Below are 26,753 nucleotides of genomic sequence, written 5' to 3' on the forward strand. Positions count from 1 at the left end.
CCCTCTCCCTTTCAGCTGGTAGGCCGGGCCCCGTTCCACCTCCTACCGACTATCATTCTTCGGCCAATGTATCATCTTCAGCTTCATGGGCACTTGACCTACTGTTGCTTTCCATTGGTTAACGTTCTGGGCGGTTAACCAGGCCTCCTCTGGGTGTGGACAGTGCTCCCAAAGTGACAAACCCACCCCCAACAACCTGGGCGTCTTTCTCTAACCTCGGCTGCAACACCCACCTCCGAGAAAAGAAAACATCGCGCCTCATTTTCAGAACGGAGCTAGGAGAAGATTCGCAATTTCGAATTTGTCACCAAACTTTGCGAAGAAATGGGCTGGGGATGCGTTGCTGGGGGAGGCAGTCACTGTTCGTTGGCGGATGTGGGCGCGGGAAGGAGTCGGGGCACCCAGATTCCAACCGCTTTCTCCAGCCGATGCCACCTGCCTGCCTTGCGCCCGATGCTACTGCACGGTATCGACCAGGGCTTACTCACAACATAATGACTGCCAACACAACACATGCTCGTGGAACGACCCCCGAGGTCTCCCTTCGTGCCATCTTTCTGGCGCCTGCAATTTCAGACGCTTGGGGCAGACATGGTCGCAAAGTTCACTCCAAGTAATTAACCTCCCCTCAACACCCAGTTTGGGAGCGCGCTCTGCTGGACATCTGTGCTCTCGCAGTCCTGGAGATGGATTTCTGGATCTCATACAACGTGTTTTTCCTTTAGCGGGGAGAGGTGAGGTGGTGTTTGGTGTGGTGGCGTCGGGTGGGGGGGGGGGGGGGGGTTAATAGGCCGTCTCAGTCCTGTAGTTTCTGGTGACAGTTCGGAGCAGCTGCTGGGCTCTGCTCACTTTGGGCTGCAGGCCCAGGACACAGTTGCAGCCTATCTACCAACGCAGCAAAGTTCAGCCTAGAGACTAGGGGAGGTGGGGGGTTGGGGTCTTGAACTTGAAGCACTGCCCAAATACTGTCATGTAAAAGAGGAGGATTGCTTCTCCCAGTGCACTCTGTGACTGATCTGACCAAATGAGCCTCAAAAGATGAGATTGACAACAGCAGTTTATCCTCTATCCAGGAAGGTTCGAAGTTTCTACCTCAGAGCCTGTGTTGAGCTACAAGGGGTGAGGTGTGTCTGTGAGATTCTAGTCGAACCTTGTCTTGGGCCGCGAACCTACAGAAAGGCGAGAAGGGTCTCTCAAACACGAATAACGTCACTTGAATAAACGGGTGCACAATACATATTCAGTGTCTACTAACAGCATACAATGAAGAGACCTTTGACCTATAGCCTGTGAACTTTTCTATGTGCCTCTAATTGAGAGGCCTGGTTGGTTGCAGTGACAATGCCAATGTGGAGGGTGATCTTCAGTCAATACATTATCACAGCTTTTTGTTTTCATCTTTCACAGTTAAATAACCAGCACTTTGAAAAAAAACACAAGTTCTTATAACAGCAGTTATTTACAACATAAACCTTCTCAAGCTGGGCTTTCAAGACTTGAAAACAGTTCACATGGGGTTCAGCTATTTGCTAAATTAACTGCAAGTCGCGATAAGACCTCAAAAATCAGGACTCGCCCTCACACAAGATACAAACGAGGAAGGCTAATGCATAGGACGGTTCATACCTTAAGTGCACCGAGTGCTTCATTAAATAGTGAAAGCTGGAGAACGGAAGCCACCTTTTATAAAGTCATTCTGATCGGGCCGGTAAAGTTCTGGATTCGGGTTGCCTGGGACAAGGAACCCAGTGCCTGGTGGGCGCAGCATGCCTGCACTCCACTGCCCTCACCATCCCTGCGCAAAAACGCCAAATCCAGGACCCAGTCGAAAAGTTTTAACCTGCGATTCTGCCCGGTTTGCGTTGTGAGGCTTGACACTGGTTCGGTCGGGGTGGTAAGGAGCGAAACACCAAAGGGAGGGGGGCAGAGGTGGGGGCCACTTCTGCACCCGGTGAGCTAAAGGCCACAGTTTCGCGAGGGATGCGTGGCGTTCCGAACCCCCTCCCCCCTCACCCCCCGGTCTGGGTCTTGCGTTTTTGACGCCGAATGCACGATCCATCGCTGGACCTGAGACAGGTTCGGATTTTCCAAGAGGCGGGGTCGGGGAGGGCTAAGTGCGAGTCATCTGGAAGGAGCCATCAGGCTTCTGAAACGAGTGAGCATTATTTTACTCGCATCGACAACGATGGACCATTCAGAGCACAGCGACGTGGCTAACCACAACAGTCTAAAACATTCAGCACGACTAACTGATAGCAAGTGGTAACAATGGGGAGGGGGTGGTTTATCAATGATTATCGCAGTCCAAGCGCTTGTAGGACCCCAGGTTTCGTCTGTTGCTTTCAGTGACGTTGAGTAGAGCTGTGGAATGATATTCAACTGTTGGCTGTGGGGGCCCTGGGCAGCTCTGCTCTTTCCGGCGTTGACAGTGAGCTCTACCTCATGAAGTAAAGTAGGAATTCTGCATGGAGTAGAGCCGATCTATGGGGTTTCCTATCCGAGCCTGCATGGAGCTTGCTTCGTTGGTTGCCAGCAGGCAGTCACCTAGACTGTTGAGCGATGTGTCGCTGTCCATGTCATGGAACAGGGTCTCGTTGCCTAAGAGAAGAGAAGACAACATCTCAACATCTGAGCGACCAGCCACAGGAAGGACAGCCCTCTGAAATGGGAAATGCAGCCCATCGCCAACCTCCGTCCACACCCACGCTTGACAACAAAAAGGAAAGGCTTGGAGCCGTCGAGTGATTTCCTTCGCCTCAGGACCCGTTTATACAGCCAGTGAAATACCTCCCGAGAGCGCAGTCGCTGTTGCAATGCAGCAGCAGCAGACTTGCACAGAGTAAGATCCCGCAAACGGCGACCTGTCTGTTATTTTGCCTTTTCTTTCATGCGTCCAAGGGAGGAGGGTTTCGCTCACTTGGCCAGCATTTATTGCCCAGGCCTCGCTCTCCAGTTAAGGGTCAACCATATTGCTGTGGCTGGGGAGTCCAACCTAAACTAGAGCAGGAAAGGATGGGATATTTCATTTCCGAGATGACATTGGTAAACCAGATAGGTTCTTACAACGATCATCAGAGGTCATATGGTCACCGTTAGGCTGGCTATTCATTGAATTTAGATTTCACTATCTGCCACGGTTGGAATCGAACCCATACTCCCAGGACATCAGCCTGTGGCCATGGATTGCTAGCCCAGTAGAATGGCTACCCACTCCCTGTGGAAGGGAAGTGGTTTGAGGCAGAATTATTTGCCAGGACTCCAAGGAAAACTTACCTGCATGTCCACCTAACGGGGCAGATGAGGCCTTAGATTAGATGAGATTCCCTACAGTGTAGAAACAGGCCCTTTGGCCCAACAAGTCCACACCATCCCTTGGAGCATCCCACCCAGACCCATCCCCCATTAACCCACACACCCCTGAACACTATGGGCAATTTAGCATGGCTAATCCACCTAGCCTGCACATCTTTGGACTGTGAGAGGAAACCAGAGCACGCGGAGGAAACCCAAACAGACACATGGAGAATGTGCAAATTCCACACACACGGTTATCAAGGCTGGAATCGAACCTGGGTCCCTGGCACTGTGAGGCTGCAGTGCGAGCCACTAAGCCAATGTGCCACCCATAAAGATAGTTTAATATCTTGCCTGAAAGCGCACATGCAATGTTCTGGGCTTTCATCCTGCATTGCACACTCAATCCTGGAGTGAAAATCGAACTCACAACCCTATCTAACTCAGAAGAGAAAGCATTAGCCACAGAAACAGGCCTGGCAGGCCAGAAAATAGGAGAGGGACGAGGCCGTTCAGCTCTTTTGAATCTGCTCACTGTTCTATATGAACACAATCCCTGGTCCCACTTTCTCCTTATTCCCTCTGACCCCTTTTAGCCCTAAAAATGGCATTGCACTTCTTCTTGAAAATATTCAGTATTGTGGACTCAACAGTTTCGTAGAATCACTGTATAGAACATAGAACATTACAGCACAGTACAGGCCCTTCGGCCCTCGATGTTGTGCCGACCTGTCATACCGATCTCAAACCCATCTAACCTACACTATTCCATGTACGTCCATATGCTTATCCAATGACTACTTAAATGTACCTAAAGTTGGCAAATCTACTACCGTTGCAGGCAAAGTGTTCCATTCCCTTTCCACTCTCTGACTAAAGAAACTACCTCTGACATCTGTCCTATATGTTTCACCCCTCAATTTAAAGCTATGCCCCCTCGTGCTCGCCGTCACCATCCTAGGAAAAAGGCTCTCCCTATCCACCCTATCTAACCCTCCGATTATTTTATATGTTTCAATTAAGTCACCTCTCAACCTTCTTCTCTCTGATGAAAACAGCCTCAAGTCCCTCAGCCTTTCCTCGTAAGACCTTCCCTCCATACCAGGCAACATCCTAGTAAATCTCCTCTGCACCCTTTCCAAAGCTTCCACATCCTTCTTATAATGCGGTGACCAGAACTGTACACAATACTCCAAGTGCGGCCGCACCAGCGTTTTGTACAGCTGCAGCATAACCTCTTGGCTCCGGACCTCGATCCCTCTATTAATAAAAGCTAAAACACTGTATGCCTTCTTAACAGCCCTGTCAACTTGGGTGGCAACTTTCAAGGATCTGTGTACGTGGACACCGAGATCTCTCTGCTCATCTACACTACCAAGAATCTTACCATTAGCCCAGTACTTTGCCTTCCAGTAACTCCTACCAAAGTGCATCACCTCACACTTGTCTGCATTAAACTCCATTTGCCACCTCTCAGCCCAGCTCTGCAGCTTATCTATGTCTCTCTGCAACCTACAGCATTCTTCGTCACTATCCACTACTCCACCAACCTTAGTGTCGTCTGCAAATTTACCAAACCATCCTTCTACGCCCTCATCCAGGTCATTTATAAAAATGACAAACAGCAGTGGACCCAATACTGACCCTTGCGGTACACCACTAGTAACTGGTCTCCAGCATGAACATTTCCCATCAACTACCACCCTCTGTCTTCTTTCAGCAAGCCAATTTCCGATCCAAACTGCTATATCTCCCACAATTCCATTCCTCCGCATTTTGTACAATAGCCTACTGTGGGGAACCTTATCGAACACCTTGCTGAAATCCATACACACCACATCAACCGGTTTACTCTCATCTACCTGTTTGGTCACCTTCTCAAAGAACTCAATAAGGTTTGTGAGGCACGACCTTCCCTTCACAAAACCGTGCTGACTATCCCTAATCAATTTATTCTTTTCTAGATGATTATAAATCCTATCCCTTATAACCTTTTCCAACATTTACCAGGGTTGTCTCTACTCCCCTTCTTGAACAGGGGAACCACATTTGCTATCCTCCAGTCGTCTGGCACTATTCCTGTAGACAATGACGAGTTAAAGATCAATGCCAAAGGCTCGGCAATCTCCTCCCTGGCTTCCCAGAGGATCCTAGGATAAATCCCATCCAGCCCAGGGGACTTATCTATCTTCACCCTCTGTAGGATTTCTAATACCTCTTCCTTGTGATTCTCAATCCCACCTAGTCGAGTAGCCTGTATCTCAGTATTCTCCTCGACAACATTGTCATTTTCTAGAGTGAATACTGTTGAAAAATATTCATTTAGTGCTTCCCCTATCTCCTCTGACTCCACACACAACTTACCACTACTATCCTTGATTGGCCCTAATCTTACTTTCATCATTCTTTTATTCCTTAAATACCTATAGAACGCCTTAGGGTTTACCTTGATCCTATCCGCCAACAACTTCTCATGTCTCCTCCACGCTCTTCTGAGCTCTCTCTTTAGGTCTTTCCTGGCTACCTTGTAGCCCTCAAGCGCCCTAACTGAGCCTTCACATCTCATCCTAACAGAAGCCTTCTTCTTCCTCTTGACTAGAAATTCCACCTCCTTCGTAAACCATGGCTCCCGCGCTCTATAGCTTCCTCCCTGCCTGACAGGTACATACTTATCTCGGACACACAGGAGCTTTTCCTTGAATAAGCTCCACATTTCTAATGTGCCCATCCCCTGCAGTTTCCTTCCCCATCCTATGCTCCCTAAATCTTGCCTAATCTCATCGTAATTGCCTTTCCCCCAGCTATAACACTTGCCCAGTGGTATACACCTATCTCTTTCCATCACTAAAGTAAACATAACAGAATTGTGATCGCTATCACCAAAGTGCTCACCTACTTCCAAATCTAACACCTGGCCAGGCTCATTACCCAGTACCAAATCTAATGTGGCTTCGCCCCTTGTTGGCCTATCTACATACTGTGTCAGGAAGCCCTCCTGCACACACTGGACAAAAACTGACCCATCTATAGTACTTGAACTATAGTGTTCCCAGTCAATATTTGGAAAGTTGAAGTCCCCCATGACAACTACCCTGTCTCTCACTCCTATTGAGAATCATCTTTGCTATCCTTTCCTCTACATCTCTGGAACTATTCGGAGGCCTATAGAAAACTCCCAACAGGGTGACCTCTCCTTTCCTGTTTCTAATCTCAGCCCATACTACCTCAGTTGACAAGTCCCCAAACGTCCTTTCTGCAACTGTAATACTGCAGTGTGGAAACAGGCCCTTTGGCCCAACAAGTCCACACTGACCGTCAGAGCATCCTACCCAGACCCAGCCCCCTTTTAACCTATCTAATCTCGGCATCCCTTGAGCACTGTGGGGCAATTTAGCCTGGCCCATCCACCCAACCTGCACATTGTTGGATTAGAACATAGGACAATACAGCGCAGAACAGGCCATTCAGCCCTTGATATTGCGCCGACCTGTGAACTAATCTAAGTCCCTCCCCCTACACTATCCCATCATTATCCATATGCTTATCCAAGCACTGTATAAATGCCCCTAATGTGGCTGAGTTACCTACATTGGCAGGCAGGGCGTTCCACGCCCTTACCACTCTCTGAGTAAAGAACCTGCCTCTGACATCTGTCTTAAATCTATCACCCCTCAATTTGTAGCTATGCCCCCTTGTACAAGCTGAAGTCATCATCCTCGGAAAAAGACTCTCACTGTCCACCCTATCTAATCCTCTAATCATCTTGTATGTCTCTATTAAATCCCCTCTTAGCCTCCTTCTCTCCAATGAGAACAGACCCAAGTCCCTCAGCCTTTCTTCATAGAGCCTGCGCTTCAGACCAGGCAACATTCTGGTAAATCTCCTCTGCACCTTTTCCAATGCTTCCACATCCTTCCCGTAATGGGGTGACCAGAACTGCACGCAATTTTCCAAATGAGGCCGCACTAGCCTTTTGTACAGTTGCAGCATGACATCATGGCTCCGGAACTCAATCCCTCTGCCAATAAAACCTAAAACACCGTAAGCCTTCTTAACAGCACTATCAACCTGGGTGGCAACTTTCAGGGATCTATGTGCATGGACACCAAGATCCCTCTGCACATCTACACTACCAAGAATCTTTCCATTGACCCAGTATTCTGCCTTCCTATTCTTCCTCCCAAAGTGAATCACCTCACATTTATCCGTATTTAACTCTATTTGCCACCTTTCGGCCCAATTCTGCAGTTTATCCAAGTCTCCCTGCAACCTGCAACATTCTTCCACACTGTCCACCACTTCATCGACTTTAGTGTCATCTGCAAACTTACTAACCCATCCACCAATGCCTGCGTCCAAGTCATTTGTAAAAATGACAAACAGCAGTGCTTCCAAAACAGATCTTTGAGGCACACCACCAGTAAGGAAACCAGAACAAACCCACGCAGACACAGGGAGAATGTGCAAATTCCACACAGACAGTCACCTGAGGGTGGAAGCAAACAAGGGTCCCTGACCTTTGAGGTAGCAGTGCTACACACTGAGGCAGAGAATTCCAGCAGGCTCACCGCTGCCTGGGCAAAGACATTTGTCCCTATTTCAGTCCAAAATGGCCTACCCCACATCCTTATACTGTGACACTCAGGTTCTGGACTCCCTGGTCTTTGTGAACACCCTAACCTGTCAAGTCCTGTTGCAATTTTATCTGTTTCTATAGAATATAGGTTTCTGCAGGTTTATTCTGGACTCAATCCACCTCATCATTTAAATAAAGGGAACAAGGAGCTAATTAGTACATTCTCAAGTTGCCTGGCAGTGTATTTTTTAAAATTCTTTTACGAGAGCCGCTGGCTCAGCATGTGTTTATTGCCCATCCTAATTGCCCCCTCAACTGCTTTCTTGAGAGGCTGCAGGTTTGTGATCAATTTGTTACTTTTTTCAGAAAAAGCATCAACATTGGCAGCACAGTGGCTCAGTGGTTAGCACTGCTGCCTCGCAGCACTGGGGACCTGGGTTTGAATCCACCCACAATGACTGTCTGTGTGGAGGTTGCGCATTATCCTCATGTCTGTGTGGGTTTCCTCTGGGTGCTCTGGTTTCCTCCCATATTCCAAAGATAGGCATGCTAGGTAGATTGGCCATGCTAAATTGCCCACAGTGTTCAAGTTATGTGTAGATTAGGTGGGTTATAGGGGAATGGTTCTGGGTGGGATGCTCTGAGGGTTGGTGTGGATTTGTTGGGCCGAGGGGCCTGTCCCAACATTGTCAGGATTCTAATGTTGAGACGGGGAGGTGGGGGGAAAAGAAATAAAATTCTGTCAGGGAAATGCCAGTGGCCACCTTGGGAAGTGCCTGGCTCATCTCCAACAATCTAAGCTGAGGGGTAACTGTTGGGCACTGTGCTGGGGAGAGTTCTCTGTTCCTCATCAGGTACTGCCAAGCCTCTACCCTCTACACCTTCATCTTGGTGAAACGTGTACTTTGGAAAAAGGCCCTCGGTACTCCAGGAAAAATCAGCCTCAGCAATGTCAGGAGCTACCTTTCGATACCCTTGAAATTACCCCAGAGTGTTTTGCAGTCCACAGGCGAAATAGTTACTGACAAAAAAAAACTATGCACAGCAAGATCCCACAAACCAAATCATCTAGTTTAGTCATCTTGGTCGAGGGGTAAACGTTGTGCAGGATAAGGTGTGTGTTGGAGTGGTGGGGATGGGGGTAGCAGAATTTTCCCACCTCTTATCCAAATGGGAATTTCGAATTTATTGAAGAGGATTAACAATGTATGGAAAAGATGGTGCCGGTGATGAGAGCCTGTAAATGGTATGCTCGCCACAGATCAGAAACAGACAAGGGACAGGGTTGCCAATGGCAGGTGTTCAATGAATATTCCCTGGAATTCGGTGATCAATGGAAGGAGTTGGTGGTTCCTGGGAGACGTTGTTCTCCTTCATTGCTCAGTCCTTTGACTATAGGAGTTGGGGTGTAATGTTTAGGTTGTATAGGACGTTAGTGAGGCCTCTTCTGTGTCCAGTTCTGGTTGCCCTGTTACAGGAAGGATATTATTAACCTTAAGAGGACTCAGAAGAGATTTACCAGGATGTGGCCAGGAATAGAGGGTTTGAGTTATAAGGAGAGGCTGGGACTTTTTCACTGGAGCATAGGAGGTTGCGGGGTGACCTTACAGAGGTTGTAAAATAATGTGGGATATAGATAAGATGAATGACAGATGGCTTTTCTCTAGGGGGTATTTGGGGGCATATTTTTAAGGTGAGAGGAGATAGATTTAAAATGGACATGGGGACATTTTTTTTTTACGCCTTTTTGTGAGCTGGGAGTCTGATTGTAGTGGAGGCCCAGCTAGCCTGGAAGCTGACAAGAAATATTTATGTTTCCTCTTGGCCCACAAGCAGTGCTGTAAAAGCATTTAACTCTTCAGTTTTCCTCCCCATTGCCTCAGGTTTTCTGGGAAAGACAAGGGTCTGGCGTTAAGTTGAAGACGGAGCTAAAATGTGGGCACCCGAACCTTGTTAAAATACTCAAATGAGCAATCTAAATGCAAGGGATGGGCTTTACTTGCCAGCTCTTCAGCCAACCAATTCTATTCCATTAAATCCAAAATTGGTCAACTCTAATTTCATAGTGTCAGTTAGGGTTTGGAGACTTTTAACATATTACATCCCACCTGTGTTTTTTTTTCAAAATTCATTCACATGACAAGAGTGTCACTGGATAGGCTATTCCCTATTCCTAATTGTCCAGAAAGAGTCACAGACCAGGTAAGGATGGCAGTTTCCTTCCCTAAAGGATATTAGTCAACCAGATGGGTTTATCCCAAAAATCAACAATGGATTCATGGTCATCATTAGACTCTTAATTCCAGATGTTTATTGAATTCAACTTCCACCATCTGACATGGCAGGATTTGAACCTGGGTCCCTTGAACAGTACTTTAGTCGCTGGATTAACAGTCCCGTAATAACAACTCAAAGTCATTACCTCCCCTAAAGGGCTGAACAGCCTTTTTGTTGAGAATGTAAATTCCTCTCAGTGTACTTTGCAAACTACCAGCACCCCAATTGGATCTCTCAAAGGGAAGTAGTCTTCAGACATGCCTAGAACTTCAAAGATTGTGAAATAATACTTCAAAGTATTTACCTGGCTTCACAGCTCCAAGGTTCAACCTTCGTTGTTCTGGATAAAGCTCTCTTCCTTACTCAGGCCTGGTGTCACAAAACTCATTCTTACCTGGACATGTCAAACTAGACCGATCCCTGTAATCTTCAAACCCATCCTCAGACAACAGACTGTCCAACTCCTCTTTGAAGAAGCTAAGCTAAGCAATTATTAGTTAGACCTGAGCCATTAGCCCAGCTCTGGGCACCACATATTCACAAGGACTGGCACTATGAGGTGGGTAATGAAAAGCTCTGAGAGGGCATAGATAGGCTGGTAGAATGGGTGGATATATGGCAGATGAAAATTAATATGGAGGAACACAAAATGATCCATTTTAATGGGAAAGGCAATGAAACACAGTACAAAATGAAGAGTACAATTCTAAAGGGTGTACAGGGACCTGGTAGTGTATAGGAACACAATCTGTTTCAAATGGCAGGGAGCAGATTTAAGAAACCACCGAAGCACAAGGGGTCCTGGGCTTTAGAAATCAGGGTAGAGAATACAAAAGCAAGGGTGTTCCGATAAACATGTGTAAAAATGTAGGCCTTGACTAGAGTTTTGCCTCCAGTTCTGGCACTGCGCTGTGGAAGCTATTGGAGACGGTGCAGAAAAGTTGGAAGAGATTGGTTCCAAGGGTGAGAAACCTCAGTTACGTGGATAGGCTGGCAGCAGGGAGGCTGTCGCTCCTGGAGAAAAGGAGGGTTGAACAGAGATGTTCAAGGGCGTCAGGGCAAAATAGATAGGAATAGTCCTTCCTAGCAGAGGAAGGGCTGGAAAAGCGGGGACATTGAAGGTGCTGCCATGACTTGGAATGGTCGGTTTGTTATTCTGGGATTCAATACGAGGCTTTTGCTTTCTCTGAAAAAAAAAATTGGCTGAAATCTCAAGGAGAAAGAAGCAGTCACCATAAGGGTGCATATGGTCTCCCGGCATCTGAGGAGGAGTGAGGCCTTGTCGAAAAGGATCGGTGCTATATCCATTCTGTTCAATAGCCAGGAGCTGCTGTGGAGGCAGGCTTGTATAAGGGTTCATCATCGTTTCCATTCCAGGGTTATTGGAACTGTTCGCTGGGACTGCACAAGAAAAAGAAATAAAGTGAAATGATTGTCACATAGCAGTACATTCTATCCAGCTCCAAACTTGTACGAGGAAGTCCTGATAAACCCTTTTGTTTTCAACATCGCTAGTCTAGGCCTCCTCTGAAGGCTGGTATTGGGCTCTGGGCATCACTTCAGGCAAGATGCCACAGAAAGTACACAGGACTGGGACAAGGGACTTCAGCTACAAGGTGACATCTCAGTATTTGGGGCTGTTGAGTGAAGAAAGCTGAATGAAGATTTAATAGACAGCTTTGACAAAACCAAACAAACAGCAACTCTTTCCTCTGGCTGATCACAAGGTTGCACAGATTTATGGTAATGAGCAGTCACTGCATTAGAGTGATAGGATAAGTGGGGAGTCCCTTTAGCCCATTGTGACTGTACTGGTGCTCCAATAAAGCTGTCTAATTAGTCTCTCTTTTATCCCATATCCCTGAACATATTCTTCCCACAACCAATTAATTTCCTGTTTGAAGATGACATAAGATGATAACAGCTCTTGTTTTTGTTCTCCCCTCCCCTCTGATTTGTTTGCTAATTATCTGCACCTTCCAACAGCCAAACTCTGCCATTAGAAACAGTTTTGCCCTGAATTTCCATTTCCCTCTTTATTCATTCACAAGGTGAGGGCATCACTGGATAAGCCAGCATTTCTTGCCCATCCCTAATTTCCCAGAGGGCAGTTAAGAGTTGACCACATTGCTGTGGGTCTGGAGCCACATGTAAGCCAGACCAAGTAAAGATGGCAGTTTCCTTCCATAAAGGACATTAGTGAACTAAGACGGGATATTTCCTGACAATCCACAATGGATTCATGGTCATCATTAGATTCTTAATTCCAGATATTTTTATTGAATTCAAATTCCACCATCTGCTGTGGCAGGATTTGAACCTACATACCCAGAACATTGTCTGAGTCTCTCAGAATTAACAGTCCAGTAATAATACAACTAGGCCATTGCCTCCCCTGTGATTAACTTGACCAAAAGCTTTCACGTGATTTAACACCTCGACCCAACTTCCTCTTAACTTTCCCAGTTCAGTGGGGAATGGACCCTCCACAGAACTGAAATCCTGGCACCTTCTTGGCACTCACTCTCTCTCTCTCTCTCTCTCGCTCTCATATGGGGAAAGAGATCATTCCCGCAGTGAGAAGGTGCAGTCTGGAATGGATAGGGTTGGAAACATGTTCAATATAACTTTCAAAAGGGAATTGAGAAAATAAATTGATGGGGGGAGAATGGTGGAATGGGAAGGGAGACACAAAAGCAAGGAAGTTTGACTTTTCAAAGACTTTTAACTGCACTTGTCACTATTAAAGACGTGTGTACACAGTGCTCAGGACTCACTGTCCTTTCCTTACTTAGACTGGCATACCCCATGCAAAAGGCAGCAAAACTCCACCAGTCCATCACCATCCCTTTCAATCCAGCTCCAGACTCGGTGCTTCATTCTTCGAGATCCTTCTTGAATGTATTATCTGTTGCTTTAGCCCTCCTTTTAAAATTGCACCCTTTTATCTATCACACTTCTCATACCTTCAAAATGCACCACTTCATTTTCCCCTCCAGTAAATTAATCAGCCCCTGTGCCTGCCACCCATTCACTTGTACATATTGGCTTTGTATCTGTTACATCTGCTCAATGTTTACTTATTTTCAAGCTTTGAGGTATCTACATACTTTGAAACAATGCCCCAAAACGTTGACGCCACTTGCTCAGAGAGGTAAAGTGTAGTACGCATGTAGGCAACAGCCCTGTATACCCACTTCAATTTTCAAAAGCAACTCCCTGCTTTGCATCCCTTCCTAAATATTGGTTTGAGCTTTTCTAAAGTCCACATACGCAACATCAACTGCACTTTCCTCGTCAAATCTCACCTTTACATCATCTGGGATGATACCATGAATTTAAGAGGTGTACCTTGTCCTTTTTTTTGGAAGAGAGCTTTTTAAGGCAGAGGATTTGAGCAGTTGACCAAAGTCCGAGTGTAAACAGCTTGTGAGGCCTTGTTTTATTTTTAATAATTTGGAACAATAGAGGCAGCCTGAATGGGTGTGGTCAAACTCTCAGAGAACCAGGATTTTCAGTTTTGCTTTTTAGTTTTCAGCAGCAGTAGTAGTTGCTAGGATCTCAGCAGAGTTGGAAACTGCAGTAAATCTCTCCTGGCTGCTATACTCTCTCAGAACTGTCTCAATTTTGTCTTCCACCTGGGCTGCTGGTGTTGTATGTGAGACAATTTGCTTTATGAATTTGCCCTTTGTCAAGTGTGTATTTATGGGATGTTAACTCTATTGAAACAGTTAATTAGTAACAGTTAACGTGTCAGTAAAGTTATTCTAATTCCTTCTTTCTTTTGTTATATTTTAACCATAGTGGGTGAATATAGTATGTTTTGCTTTAAATCCAGTAGTTTGACCAATTCAACTGCATTTGGGATACAACACCTTGCATTTACCTTTAAAATAAGAAAAGGTTTAGACTGTCTTTTCAATATATTGAGGAGGTTTGATCTGGTTCATAAAACATCAAAGAACATGCTCATGGAGCTAACAAGAACTGTAGATGCTACAGTCAGAGGTAACAGTGTGGAGCTGGAGGAACACAGCAGGCCAGGCAGCATCAGAGGGGCGGGAAAGCTGACATTTCAGGTCAGGATCCTGACAAAGGATCTCAAGTCAGGATCTCAACCGGAAATGTCAACTTTCCTGCTCCTCTGACGCTGCCTGGCCTGCTGTGTTCCTCCAGCTCCGTACTGTATTGTCAAAGAACATGCTCCTGTCAGTCAAACACAATTTGCTTCAACAAATTTCTCCTGATTTCATTTATTCATCTATCTGGCTCTAAATACCGATAAATCAGTTTTGGGTTATGGTCATCTCTCGAGGTTTCCCCACCATTGCCATGAGGATGATGGACTGCAGATGCTGGGTTTGATTCTCTGCTCATTTTTAAATAGGGCTGTAACATGTCTAATTCTTCAGTCCACTGAGACCACTGCTTCGGTGAATGAAGATTGGAAATTGTGGGCAGAGGCTCTGTATTTTCCATTCTATGTCCTTTGGCTCTATCCCATCTGGAACATGGACCTTTTTGACATTTAGGATCTTTGTTCACTCACTTTTGGGATGTGGGCGTCGTTGTCTGGGCCAGCAGTTATTGCCCATCCCAAGTTGCCCTACAGAAGGTGGTGGTGAGCTGCCTTCTTGAACCGCTGAAGTCCATGTGCTGTAGGTAGACACACAATATCCTTAGGGAGGGAATTCCAGGATTTTGACCCCAGCAATGGTGAAGGAACAGCAATATATTTCCAAGTCAGGATGGTGAGTGGCTTGGAGGGGAACTTGCAGGAGCTGGTGTTCCCATGTATCTGCAGCCTTTGTCTTTCCAGATGGAAGTGGCCATGGGTTTGGAAGGTGCTGTCTAAAGATCTTTGGTGAATTGCTACAGTGCAACTTGTAGATAGTACACACTGCTGCTACTGACCGTCGGTAGTGGAGGGAGTGGATACTTGTGGATGTAATGCCAAACAAGCGGGCTGCTTTGTCCTGAATGGTGTCAAGCTTCCTGAGTGTTTTTGGGGCCGCCCCCATCCAGGCAAGGGGGAAGTATTCCATCACACTCCTGATTTGTGCCTTATAAATGGCGGACAGACTTTGGGAGTCAGGAGGTGATTTAGTCATCATAGTATTCCTAGCCTCTGACCTGCTCTTGTAGTTCTTGTAACTTATTAATATTTAAAAGTTCATTCTTCTTCACTGTTTTCAGACAATCTAACTTCTCTACTTACCTATTCTTTTACACCTAGAAGGAACGAGAGAATTATCAAAAAGGGATGAATGAAAGGTATTCAATGGTGAAAGCACCTGGAGACATATCTGAATGGAAAGGTTTGCAGGAATTTAGGAGAACAGCAGATGTTGCGGCTCATATGAAATTGGAATGGCTAAGAGCTGAAATTGACACAATGTGTACATAAAGCTCAATGCTCAGACTCCATCCACACATTGAGCCCCCGCAACCAGCCTCCCCTACCCAGACACACCGCTCCGCCCCAACAAGGCTTCCCAGCCCAGATAATCCCCATACCCAGTCCCCTTCCAGGGTCTGCTCACCCCCAAACTTAGAAAACCCACGTCCAGAGACCCTCAACCAACATCCCACCAACAACCCACACAACTGCAGATCTAGAAGCCCCACATTCAGATACTGCCTTCCCTTGGCCATAAGACTCGCCCCCACACCCAGATTCTCCCAGCACTCTGACATTCCCAGGTTCTCCACAGACCCAGACAATTCCCAGCACCCACTGGCAGGCCATCCCATGCCCCTTCACACTCAGATGCCTTCCTGACTCCCAGTACCTTCCCCTCCCATACTCAGACCCATGCAGACCACTTCATGCCGAGAATGATCCAAGTCCCAAGCCATTCTGCCCATTGAGCCTGTTCCTCCATTCAATCATGGCTGATAAGTTCCTCAACCCCATTCTCCTGCTTTCTCCCCATAACCCTTAATAATCAAGAACCTATCAAGCTCAGTCTTAAATGTACTCAATGACCTGGTCTCCACAGCGTTCTGTGGCAGGGAATTGCATAAATTCATCACTCTCTGGCTGAAGAAATTTCTCCTTTCTCCGTGCTAAAAGATCTTCCCTTTAGTCTCAGGCTGTGCCCTCAGGTCCTAGTCTCTCCTACAAATGAAAACATCTTCCCAACATCCACTCTGTCCAAGCCAGTCAGTATTCTGTACCCTACCGCCACAACATCAAGACTCCCCCAGCATCAAAACTCCATTAAAAGCAAGACCCCATCCAAACTGCCCACTCCCCACTCTCCACGTACAGAGTGAGATTTCTGCAGATTAGGGCTCAACTCAAGGGAACAACAAAAATGGTGGATGGGGCCCAAATGCAGAAATGCCATCCTAATTACTGGAAGGTGCCAATTTTGCCAGCAAGACAAAGTGGCAGGATGTGACTCACACAGGAGAGAAACTCCACGGGGTTATTTAAAATTAGTGTTAAGTTCAAGCAGACCTCAATGTTGCGGCTTCAAGAGCCTGAAATGGGGTCATGAAGTAATGGAGTCAACATAAAAATCTTTGAAAGGACTGTCTGAGCATCATGACCGGACAAAAATCTCCAGCTCTTTAAAGATGGAAAAGAAGTTGAAGCCTTTGGTGAGAGTTTTTGTTTTAAATGTCCTTTAATAGGCTGCTTTGAACTGACAAGCTGTTTGGCGTAGGCAATGAAACAAAAACACCCTCTATTTCTGCAGTTTCAATTAATGTTGATTGTAGACAATTTGCAAGGGCTGTTTTTTGGAACAGAGGGTGTCATGAACGCTTGGCTGATTTTCAAAAAATACAAAAACACACCTCAGAAGAAGTGGGGGGAGGGTGACACCATATTTTGATGGTTGGTTTGAGCAGGCATTTAGTGAGTTAGCAGAATGATGCCCACTGCACGCATTCAATCCCCACTTTGACTGAGGTTTTGGGGCAGCAGTGGCTTTATTGTTACAACAGCTGAATAAAAGTTGGTTTACCTCTGTAACAAATTGAATGCCTAAGGGGACCTAAAATGTTCAAGTGGGTTTGATTAGATTTTATTTTCACTATCGAGTAAGAGAATTCCATTGCATGTCAGAAAACTTGGTTTTCATCTCTAACAGGACTTCGTGAGGTCAGTCTAAATGGATGACTGGCTTCTGAGGTCACAGGGTGACATTGAGGTGCCATGGCACATGGAGGGTATGACAGGACATGAGTTGACATGGAAGAAGCTGCTAGGAAGAGGTATGGAGAAAGACTGGGGGGGCACATGTTGACACATTGGAAGTAAAGACAAGATCTAAAGTACCTCACAGCTACTAAACCAACAGGGTGAAGTCACAAATACAGAGGTGGACTTCCTAATTCACTCCCACTCAGACTTACCAAAATTCCACCCTCTCACTTTTGCCTTTCGTCAGCCCCACATTGAGCTGCATTTGATTAACACCCACTGGTTCAACAATGCATTGGCTCTGTACCCTTGTCCTGCTGTCCCCTAGCTGTTTGTGCAATTGGCCTGTCAGGTTCAGAACCAGATGGACTGGCTCCTCAGGATCTGCACTCAGCTGGCACAGTGATGGCAAGGTGAAAGGTCATCCGCCTGCAGGATGAACTGATGGTTCTCTCTCATAGTCCGAGATCAGACCTATTCTAACCTGTGTTCAGCCGCTGTGTGTTCTGCTGGTCTTGTTGCTGTTGCTGCTGCCTACGAGCGAGTTTCTTCATCTGGTGAAAGAGAGGCAGAGAGAGGGGGAGGGAGGGAGAGAGAGAGAAAGAGAGAGAGAGAGGGCATTACTGTTCAGAGAGAGAGAAAAAAGAAATTTAATCCGTCCCTTCCACGGCGAGAGGTCACTGTGTCCCTCAGAGCAAGGGGTCACTGTGTCCCTCCCACAGCGAGGAGTCTATCTGTCTCTCCCACAGTGAGGCGTCACCGTGTCCCTCCCACAGCAAGGGGTCTATCTGTCTCTCCCACAGCAAGGGGTCTATCTGTCTCTCCAACAGCGATGGGTCACTGTGTCCCTCCCACAGCAAAGGGTCTACCCGTCCCTCCCACAGCGAGGGGTCACTGTGTCTCTCCCACAGGAACGTCCAATTACTATACCTCAAGTAACTCCTTCACCACAGCATCTTGAAGACTAATTGCTACCAGCTCAGGGGCAAGACCTTTCCCCAGTTTAGTGCTACCTGCACAAAACCAGAAGTTACTGGAAATGCTCAGCGGGTCTGGCAGCACCTTTGAATGAATAAAACAGAGTTTTGGGTCCGGTGACCGTTCCTCAGAGCCATGGTTTGATGGGGGAGGGACACAGTGACCCGAAACGTTAACTCTGTTTTTCTCCTTCAGAGAGGCTGACAGGCCTGCTGAGCTTTTCCAGCAAGTTTGTTTTAGTCTTACCTGCCCCTGACTTACCTTGGCTCTCTGATTCTGGAACCAGACTTGCACAACACGGACACTCAGACCCGTTTCAGCTGCAAGAGTCTCCCTCACCTTCGAAAAAAAGGACGAGTCTTTATGAATACATAAATGTACAGTTTCGGGGGCAAGTGTAGGCTAATCGGCCCCTGGAACCTGCTCCTCTATTCAAGGCAGATCTGACTGTGGCATCGACTCCATATTTCTGCCTCGCCTTGATCACCTTTGACCACACCCACCCCCCTCCCCCACGCCCCCACAACCACCGTGACAGCCAAAAAAGTTTGCCTCTGCCTCAAACCTGGTCTCCATCAGTTTCCGGAGAACAGTGCCCCAAGACCCTCAAAGGAAAATAAAATCATCCTCATATTCGTATTAAACAGGAGACCCCGTAATTTTAAATTACCTGCCCTAGTCTCTCCCACAAAGGATCAATCTACTCTGTCATGTCTCCTTCAGTTTCAATCAGATCACTTCTGATTCCAATGGATTCAAACCCAATCTCATCATGAGGTAATCCTGCCACACAGCCAGTATTGATCCTCCCTCACTGATTCCCTCAGCCTGATAACAACCCGGTGTTAACAAATCCACGTCAGAACAGAAGTGGCTGAAGGTGTCTTTGGATCTGCTTTATTTCCCCTGCCCATCCATCTCCCCCTCCCCTAAGACAGTCACGAAGGCATGGAAGGAGGCCATTCAGCTCGTCGACTCTGTACCGAGCAATTCTTTCCTCTGCCAGACCTTCACAGAAGCTCCACAACCCCCGACCTCAGCTGACACATCGCGAAGTCACGGAGCGCTTTGGCCAAGGGGAGGTGCATGTGTGGCATTTGAGGTCACTGGCACTGAGGTCAGGATCAGGTCACATGGGCATCCATCGCTCCCAGGGTGTACCGAAACCATCCGCTAACTTTAAACTGGTGCAGTGTGTGGGAGTGGTGGGAGCATCAAGGGGGCATTCCCTGCCGTGCAGGAGGTGGTTACTACACACTGTGGCTGACCTCTGGCCCCGGGATGGGCAGGAAGACTGTGTCATCTGCCCAGGTTACAGGGTGGCTGGGCTAGTAATGCCCAGCAGGACCACCGGACATCCCCCACTCCCCTCACTCCCCCAGCCCCATACTGTATCTGCCCCTCACCTTTCTGCAGGGCTTGGAAGACACCTCAAAAGATGCCTTGAAAGCACGCCTCTGTTGCGTGGTCAGAATAGTCCGAGGTCTCTTCGGTCGCTTGGGATCTTTGGAGTCATCCCCTCCTTTGCATTGCAACTGCTCCAGTTTGCCGATGCAGTCTTCATCATCGCTTTTGGCTGTACGGGACAGAAGATGGACATGCCAAGAGAGTGATCTACACAAGCTGTGCTACCTACGCACATCCCTGGTACCAGAACAGGCTCGCATTTATTCACAGGCAACAGCAGCAGTCCCAGACCAGTACGCAAGTCTGTGCTGCTCACTTTGACTCCCACTCGTCCATAATAAAAATTAGAACACAGAACTGTACAGCACAGCACAGACCCTTCAGCCCATGATGTTGTGCTGACCTATTATTCTACTCTAAGATCAAAACTAACCTGCATACCATTCATTTTACTATCATCCATGTGCCTATCCAAGAGTTGCTTAAATGTCCTTAAAGCATCCAACTTTACTACCATCTCTGCAGTGCATTCATGCCCTCACCACAAATTACCCAGTGTGTCTCTGTGTGGCAACTTAATTAGGCAATGTAAACCATCCTCCTCTTCACACTGTGTATGTACTGCAGGGCATTTAACACTGGGGTAAATCCTGCCTTTGTCTTCTAGTTAATGTGATGCAAGGGATTAACGTGAATATGAAAATATAACCATTCATGGCACACTGGGGACAGGCGGGAAAATCACAAAGGAACTAGCGTAGGCCATTCAGCCCATTGAGCCTGCCCTGCTAATCTAGATCCTAGCTAATCATCCCCGTGGTGCAATGTTCCCCATTATCTTTGAATTATTTGATTTAACTTGATTTGATTTGCTATTGGCACATGTACCAAGATCCAGCGAAAATTACTGTTTTCTGTGCTATCCAGGCAAGTCATACCTGACATAATTACATCAGGACAATAGAACAGATTGCAGAATACAATGTTACAGCTACAGAGAAAGACCAGCTCTAACATATGAAAGGTCTGTTCTTAAGTCTGATAACGTCAGGGAAGAAGCTGTTCTTGAATCTGTTGGTACATGTTTTCAAACTTTTGTATCTTCTGCCTGATGGAAGAGGTTGGAAGAGAGTATAACTGGGATGGGATTATGCTGGCTTCTTTCCTGAGGCAACAGGAAGTGTACTCAGAGTCAATGGATGGACACTTATCCCTGAACATGCATTAATGACATTAGTCTCCAGAAGTCTATTGATTTCTGTCTCAAACCTGCTCAGGGATTGAGCTTCCACAGTCCTGGGGAGTGTAGAATCCAAGTATTCACCAGCCTCTGAGTGAAGATGTTGCTCCCCATCTCGCAGCCTCTGGCAGCTTCACAGTAAAGGTGAAAGTTTGAACTGTACATACTTAGTGTTTATCATGGGGTGGCACAGTGGCTCAGTGGTTGGCACTGCTGCCTTGGGGTGCCAGGGACCTTAGTTCAATGTGGATTTTATGTGTTCTCCCTGTGTCTGCATGGGTTTTCTCCCACAGTCTGAAGATGTGCAGGTTAGGTGGATTGGCCAGGCTAAATTGCCCATAGTGTTCATGGATGTTCATGGAAATGCAGGGTAACAGGGACCAGGTAGGGGAGTAGATCTGATTAGTCTGGTTCCCAACCAGGTTAGATCTGCCAACTCTCCAGAAGTTGAAAAGTATTCTCCATGGCTTATACTGCGGGCAACCTGAGAGATGAAATAAAAATTGAAGGGTTCGCAGGAAAAAAAAACTTGTCCGCACTTCCATGTTCTTTCAACACTTTCCACGAATAGCTTTGGAAGTGTTGGAAATGGCTCATGAAGAAGGCATTCCCAAACTGGCAGTCAAGAGCCATCCGATTGGCTTTGAGATCAGCGACGGGAAAGGCAGGGCACTGCCAGGGTGGGCATGTTGGACAATCCACGGCAGGAGAGAGATTGGCAATAATTATGTGTTGGGAGCTCCGGGGATGCAGCCAATCAGAATTGGCATCCATCAAGCAGGGCTGTGGCCCAGCCTTGCTGCACGGTGTCTCGTCGAAGCCCTGAGCCTTTGCCCGCAACATCGGCAGAATTCCTGTAGCCCCAGGCTTTTGCAACACTTTCCCTTTTTCAGGGCAGCTGTGAAAGCCAAGCGAAGATTTTGATAAAGCACGTGAGCCAGAGATCTTGCAAAATGCGAAGACGGCAATCTCCCTGTGATATCATTTATTATCACACCTGCTTCACAGGCCCCGACCGCAAGAGCTGTCATGTCAGAAGGAGAAATAACAACACCCCCAAAACATGAGGCTGGTCCCACATCTAATTACTACGTACACACACACACACACACACACACACACACACACACACACACAAACACAACTGTCCTCTCTCTAACGCACACCAGAAAGACACTGCATTCGGTTTCCCAAAATGGTAGTGAGTTAACTGGCCTCAGGTAAGCCGGTAGCTCAAGAATGGAGCAGACTGGGAAGGTGACGGCATCACTACATTAGCCTCCCAGCAAGCATCAGGAGTGGGGTCAAGCTAGGAATGACTAGGTGGCTATCAGTCGGCTCCCATTAGGAAGCACCGGTGAATGCTGGGATGAGAACAGCAGTAGGATTGGCTCTGGTGTCTTTGTGGGCAGCAATGCTACTAGTCAGAAGGTTTTGGGCTCAAACTTCACTCCAGAGTCCTAAACACATAATCCAGGTGGACACCACCAATGAAGCGGTGACGGAGTGTTGTCTTTCAGATGGGATTCTAACCCAAGGTCAATGTCTGCCCTGTCAGGGCAATCCCTTTGGCCCATTTCAAAGCAGATTTGGGGAGATCCCCCTTGTGATACTTATTCCCGCAAGTGGAAGCGTAGATCTCACTAGTAAGGCCAGCATTTGTTGTCTTTTCCTAATCACCCTTGAACTGAGTGGCTCTCTGAGCTATTTCAGGGGGTGGTTAAGAACCAAACACATGGCAGTGGGTCAGGAGTCACATGTAGGTGACGACAAGATTTCATTCCTGAACTGAGCAGCAGCAGTCCACATTTATCACTTCAACCTAACTTCCACCAGTTGCTGTGGTGGCATTTGAACTTGTGTCCCCATAGCATTAGATTTGGTTTCAGCTTTTATTGGCACATGTACTCAAATACCGGAGTACAGCAAAAAGTGTATAATGTCGCCACTCTTAAGAACAAAGGCACCTCTAGGTACAAAATACCTAGGGACAGAGTAGCAAAAGAAACAAAGTTTAAAAAGTTAAGCAGTACCTTCATCAAACAAGTGGAAAAATAAACAAATAAGGTAATCGTTAACATTAAAGTGCTTTTTAATGTAAACTAGAAAAATAAAAAGAATCAAGTTAAAAGTTCAACATTAGCCTGGGGCCTCTGCATTATTAAACCAGTGATGTTATCCATATACTGCTGTCTCCCTCTCTAACACAGATTATCTTTGAAAACTGGCTGTGAAGTCTATTGCAGTGCAGTGGGGGAACATGCTGGATATCAACCTCCTCCCCCACACCCCACCCCACCCCCAACTGTTCCCTGAGTCATCACAAAAGTTAAAGATATTTCAAAATAAGAAGAGCTCCCTAATTTCCCTGTCTTTCAGGTTGACAGAAAGCACACACCAGGTTCCTGTACTTAACACAAATTACTATTAATTCGAACTACAAGTGAACAATTATAAACCATCAACACATATAGCTCTATTAGTTAAAACTAAGCCACTCATAAAATTCCCCCTCTGCACACACTCACAGACTGAAACAAAACAAAACATGGGTGTATGGGTGTTACAGGTGGATGGAATGGCTGGAAAGGCAGTCGTCCCTTCCACATGGTATGCTGAGGTGATCCTTCTGCTGATCAGAACGCTGTTTCTCGATCTTCCTTCTCCAGATGCTTTCACTTGTCTGCAAGAGGCACTGGCTAACTGGTTCATACTTATAAAAGCCTCTCACTTATTAATTAAAAGACACAGCTTGCAACTGAGATGGGGAAATAAACTGGCTATCTTCAACTTGAAATGCTTCCTGCTGCAGAGCAATGACACTTCCTTCTCTTCCAGAGACCTGATAGCTTCTCGCCTGAACATTCACACTTCTTTGTGAGCCAATCACAAAGTTATTAGTGTGCAAGAGGTCTTTGTCATTGATAACTGGGCACCACATCATACCAGCCTTCCAGCATCTCATCTGTGGCTATCGAGCAAGGGACCCAGAAAACACTTCCCTAGCTTCCCATAGAATTCTTGGGCGTACCTGATCAGGTGCCAGGGAATTATCCAGCTTTGTGCATTTTAAAATGTCCAGCATCTCCTCCTCTGTCATATGGACATTTTTCAAGATGTCGCTATTTATTTCCACACATTCTCTATCTTCAATATCCTCTCTACAGTAAACGCTGATGCAAAATACTCATTCAGTATCGCCCCCCAACCCCGCGGATCAACAAATAGGTAACCTTGTTGATCTTTAACTGGCCCTACTCTCTCCCTAGTTACCCTTTTGTCCTAATATATTTGTAGAATCCCTTTGAATTCCCCTTAACCCTATTTGCTAAAGCTATCTCATGTCCCCATTTTGCCCTCCCAATTTCCCTCTTTAGAATACTCCTATTGCCTTTATACTCTTCTCAGGATTCACTCGACCTCTGCAATTTATACCTGGCATATATTTTCTTCTTTTTCTTGACCATAACCTCAATTTCTCTAATCATCCAGCATTCCCTACACCTACCAGCCTTGCCCTTCACCTGAACAGCAAAATACTGTCCCTGAACTCTCGTTACCTCATTTTTGAAGGCTTCCCATTTTCCAGCCATCCCTTTACCCACAAACATCCACACCCAGATAACAAAGTGTGAAGCTGGATGAACACAGCAGGCCAAGCAGCATCTCAGGGGCACAAACGCTGACGTTTCGGGCCTAGACCCTTCATCAGAGAGGCCAGAAACGTCAGCTTTTGTGCTCCTGAGATGCTGCTTGGCCTGCTGTGTTCATCCAGCTTCACACTTGGTTATCTTGGATGCTCCAGCATCTGCAGTTCCCATTTTCTCTGAACATCCACACCCGATCAACTTTTGAATTTCTTGCCTAATACTGTCAAAATTGGCCTTTCTCTAGTTTGGAACTTTAACATTTAGGTCCAGTCTATCCTTTCCTGTCATTTTTTAGAAACGAATAGAACTATGGTCACTGGCCCCAGAGTCCTCCCCCACTGACACCTCAGTCACCTGCTCTGCCTTTTTCCCGAGAGCAGGGAAAGTTTTGCGCCTTCTGTAGTAGTTAATTCCACAAACTGAATCAGAAACTTTTATTGTACACATTTAACAAATTCCTCTCCATCCAAGCCCTTAACACTATATGGACAGTTCCAGTGTATGTCTGGAAAGTTAAAGTCCCCTACCACAACTACCCTAATTATTCTTACAGACTAATGAGATCTCCTTACAAATTTCTCAATGTCCCATTGGCTTTTGTGGGGTTGGGGGAGTGGGTTCTACAGTACAATCCCAATCAAGTGATCAGCCCTTTGTTATTTCTCAGTTCCACCCAAATAACTTATCTGGATGTATTCCCAGGAATACGCTCCCTAAACGTAGTCGTAATGTTATCCCTAATCAAGAACACCAGTCTCCCTCCTCTCTTGCCCACCTTTCGATCCTTCCCATAGCATCTATAGCTTGCAATATTGAGCTGCCAGTCCTGTCCATCCCTGAGCCACACCTCTGTAATAGCTATGATATCCCAGTTTCATGTTCCTATCCATGCTCTGGGTTTATGTGCCTTACCTGTTAGGCCTCTTGCATTGAAATAAATGCTGTTTATTTTATCAGTCCTACCTCATTCTCTGCTTTGTTCCTGCCTACCCAGTCTGTTTGACTTGCTCCTTTTCCCAACTGTGCCAGTCTCAGACTGATCTCTTCTCTCAATATTTCCCTGCATCCCACCACCCCTATGCCCTTATTAGTCTAAATCCTTCTGAGCAGCTCTAGAAAATCTCCCCGCCAATATATTAATCCCCTTCCAATTCCGGTGCAATCTGTCTTTCTTATACAGGTCACTTATACCATAGAAGACATTCCAATGATCCAAAATGTGAATCCTTCTCCACTGCACCAGGTCCTCAGCCACACATTCATCTGCTCTATCCTCCAATTCCTACCCTCACCAGCTCGTAGCACCGGGAGTGATCCAGATTTTACCACCCTCAAGGACCTCCTTTTTAAATTCTTGCCTAACTTCCTATATTCTTTCCTCGGAATGTCCTCCTTTTCACTTCCTATATCATTAGGTCCAATGTGTACAGTGACGTCCCGCTGGTCCCTCTCCCACTTTGAGAATATTCTGCACCCTCTCTGTGATATCCTTGATCCTGGTACCAGGGAGACCACACAGCATTCTGATGTATCGCTGTTGGCCTCAGAAACATCTATCTGTGCCTCTGACTAGAGAGTCACTTATCACAGTCGATCGCTTGGAACCTGACGTACCCCCCGTTACATGAGAGCCAGTCTCTGTCCCAGAAACCTGGCTGTCAGTGCTACATTCCCCCGAGAGTCCATCACCCCCTACATTTTCCAAATCAGCATACTTGTTTGAGATGGGGATAGCCACAGGAGATTCCTACACTACTTACCTCCCTCTCCTACCATTCCTGGAGGTCACCCATCTACCTGACTGTATCTGTGGTTTATCTCCCTCCCTGCAACTACCACCCGTAACACCCCCAGCTCCTGTAAATTTCTCATTGCCTTTTACTGCCACTCCAACCGATCCATGTGATTTGATAGGATTCGCAACCAAGCTGCACTTCCAGCAGACATGCCAGCTTGGATAGATAAGAGAGGATCACAAATTCCTCTCACTCTTTAATATCTTCTACTTTGATACAGTGTCCCACTTCTTCCCGATATTGTATCTGAACAGCACCTTGGGGCAGTATGTAACCTTAAAATGAAACACCAGTATTGCTTTGATCATCTTACAACTAGGTGTGGAACTGTCTCTGAGCCAAAGTCAATATCTTCAGGAAAGGAGGGAGGTAAATGTTG

General features: G+C 46.5%; 1 protein-coding gene across 1 annotated transcript in view; it reads right to left on the reverse strand.

Annotated features, from left to right (window-relative positions):
• Positions 1–867: 867 nt before the first annotated feature.
• The window catches only part of LOC125456472 (LIM homeobox transcription factor 1-alpha-like), a 261,291-nt gene continuing 235,405 nt past the window's right edge, over positions 868–26,753 (reverse strand). Inside the window, exons 5-9 of the mRNA XM_048539600.2 lie at positions 19,688–19,857; positions 18,543–18,620; positions 17,788–17,857; positions 11,381–11,548; positions 868–2,598 (exon numbers count right to left, since the gene is read on the reverse strand). Coding sequence (XP_048395557.1) covers positions 2,441–2,598; positions 11,381–11,548; positions 17,788–17,857; positions 18,543–18,620; positions 19,688–19,857 — 644 coding nt within the window. The 3' untranslated portion in view covers positions 868–2,440. The remainder of the gene's footprint in view (positions 2,599–11,380; positions 11,549–17,787; positions 17,858–18,542; positions 18,621–19,687; positions 19,858–26,753) is intronic.

The sequence above is a fragment of the Stegostoma tigrinum genome, chromosome 8 (assembly GCF_030684315.1).
Source record: "Stegostoma tigrinum isolate sSteTig4 chromosome 8, sSteTig4.hap1, whole genome shotgun sequence".
NCBI lineage: Eukaryota > Metazoa > Chordata > Chondrichthyes > Orectolobiformes > Stegostomatidae > Stegostoma > Stegostoma tigrinum.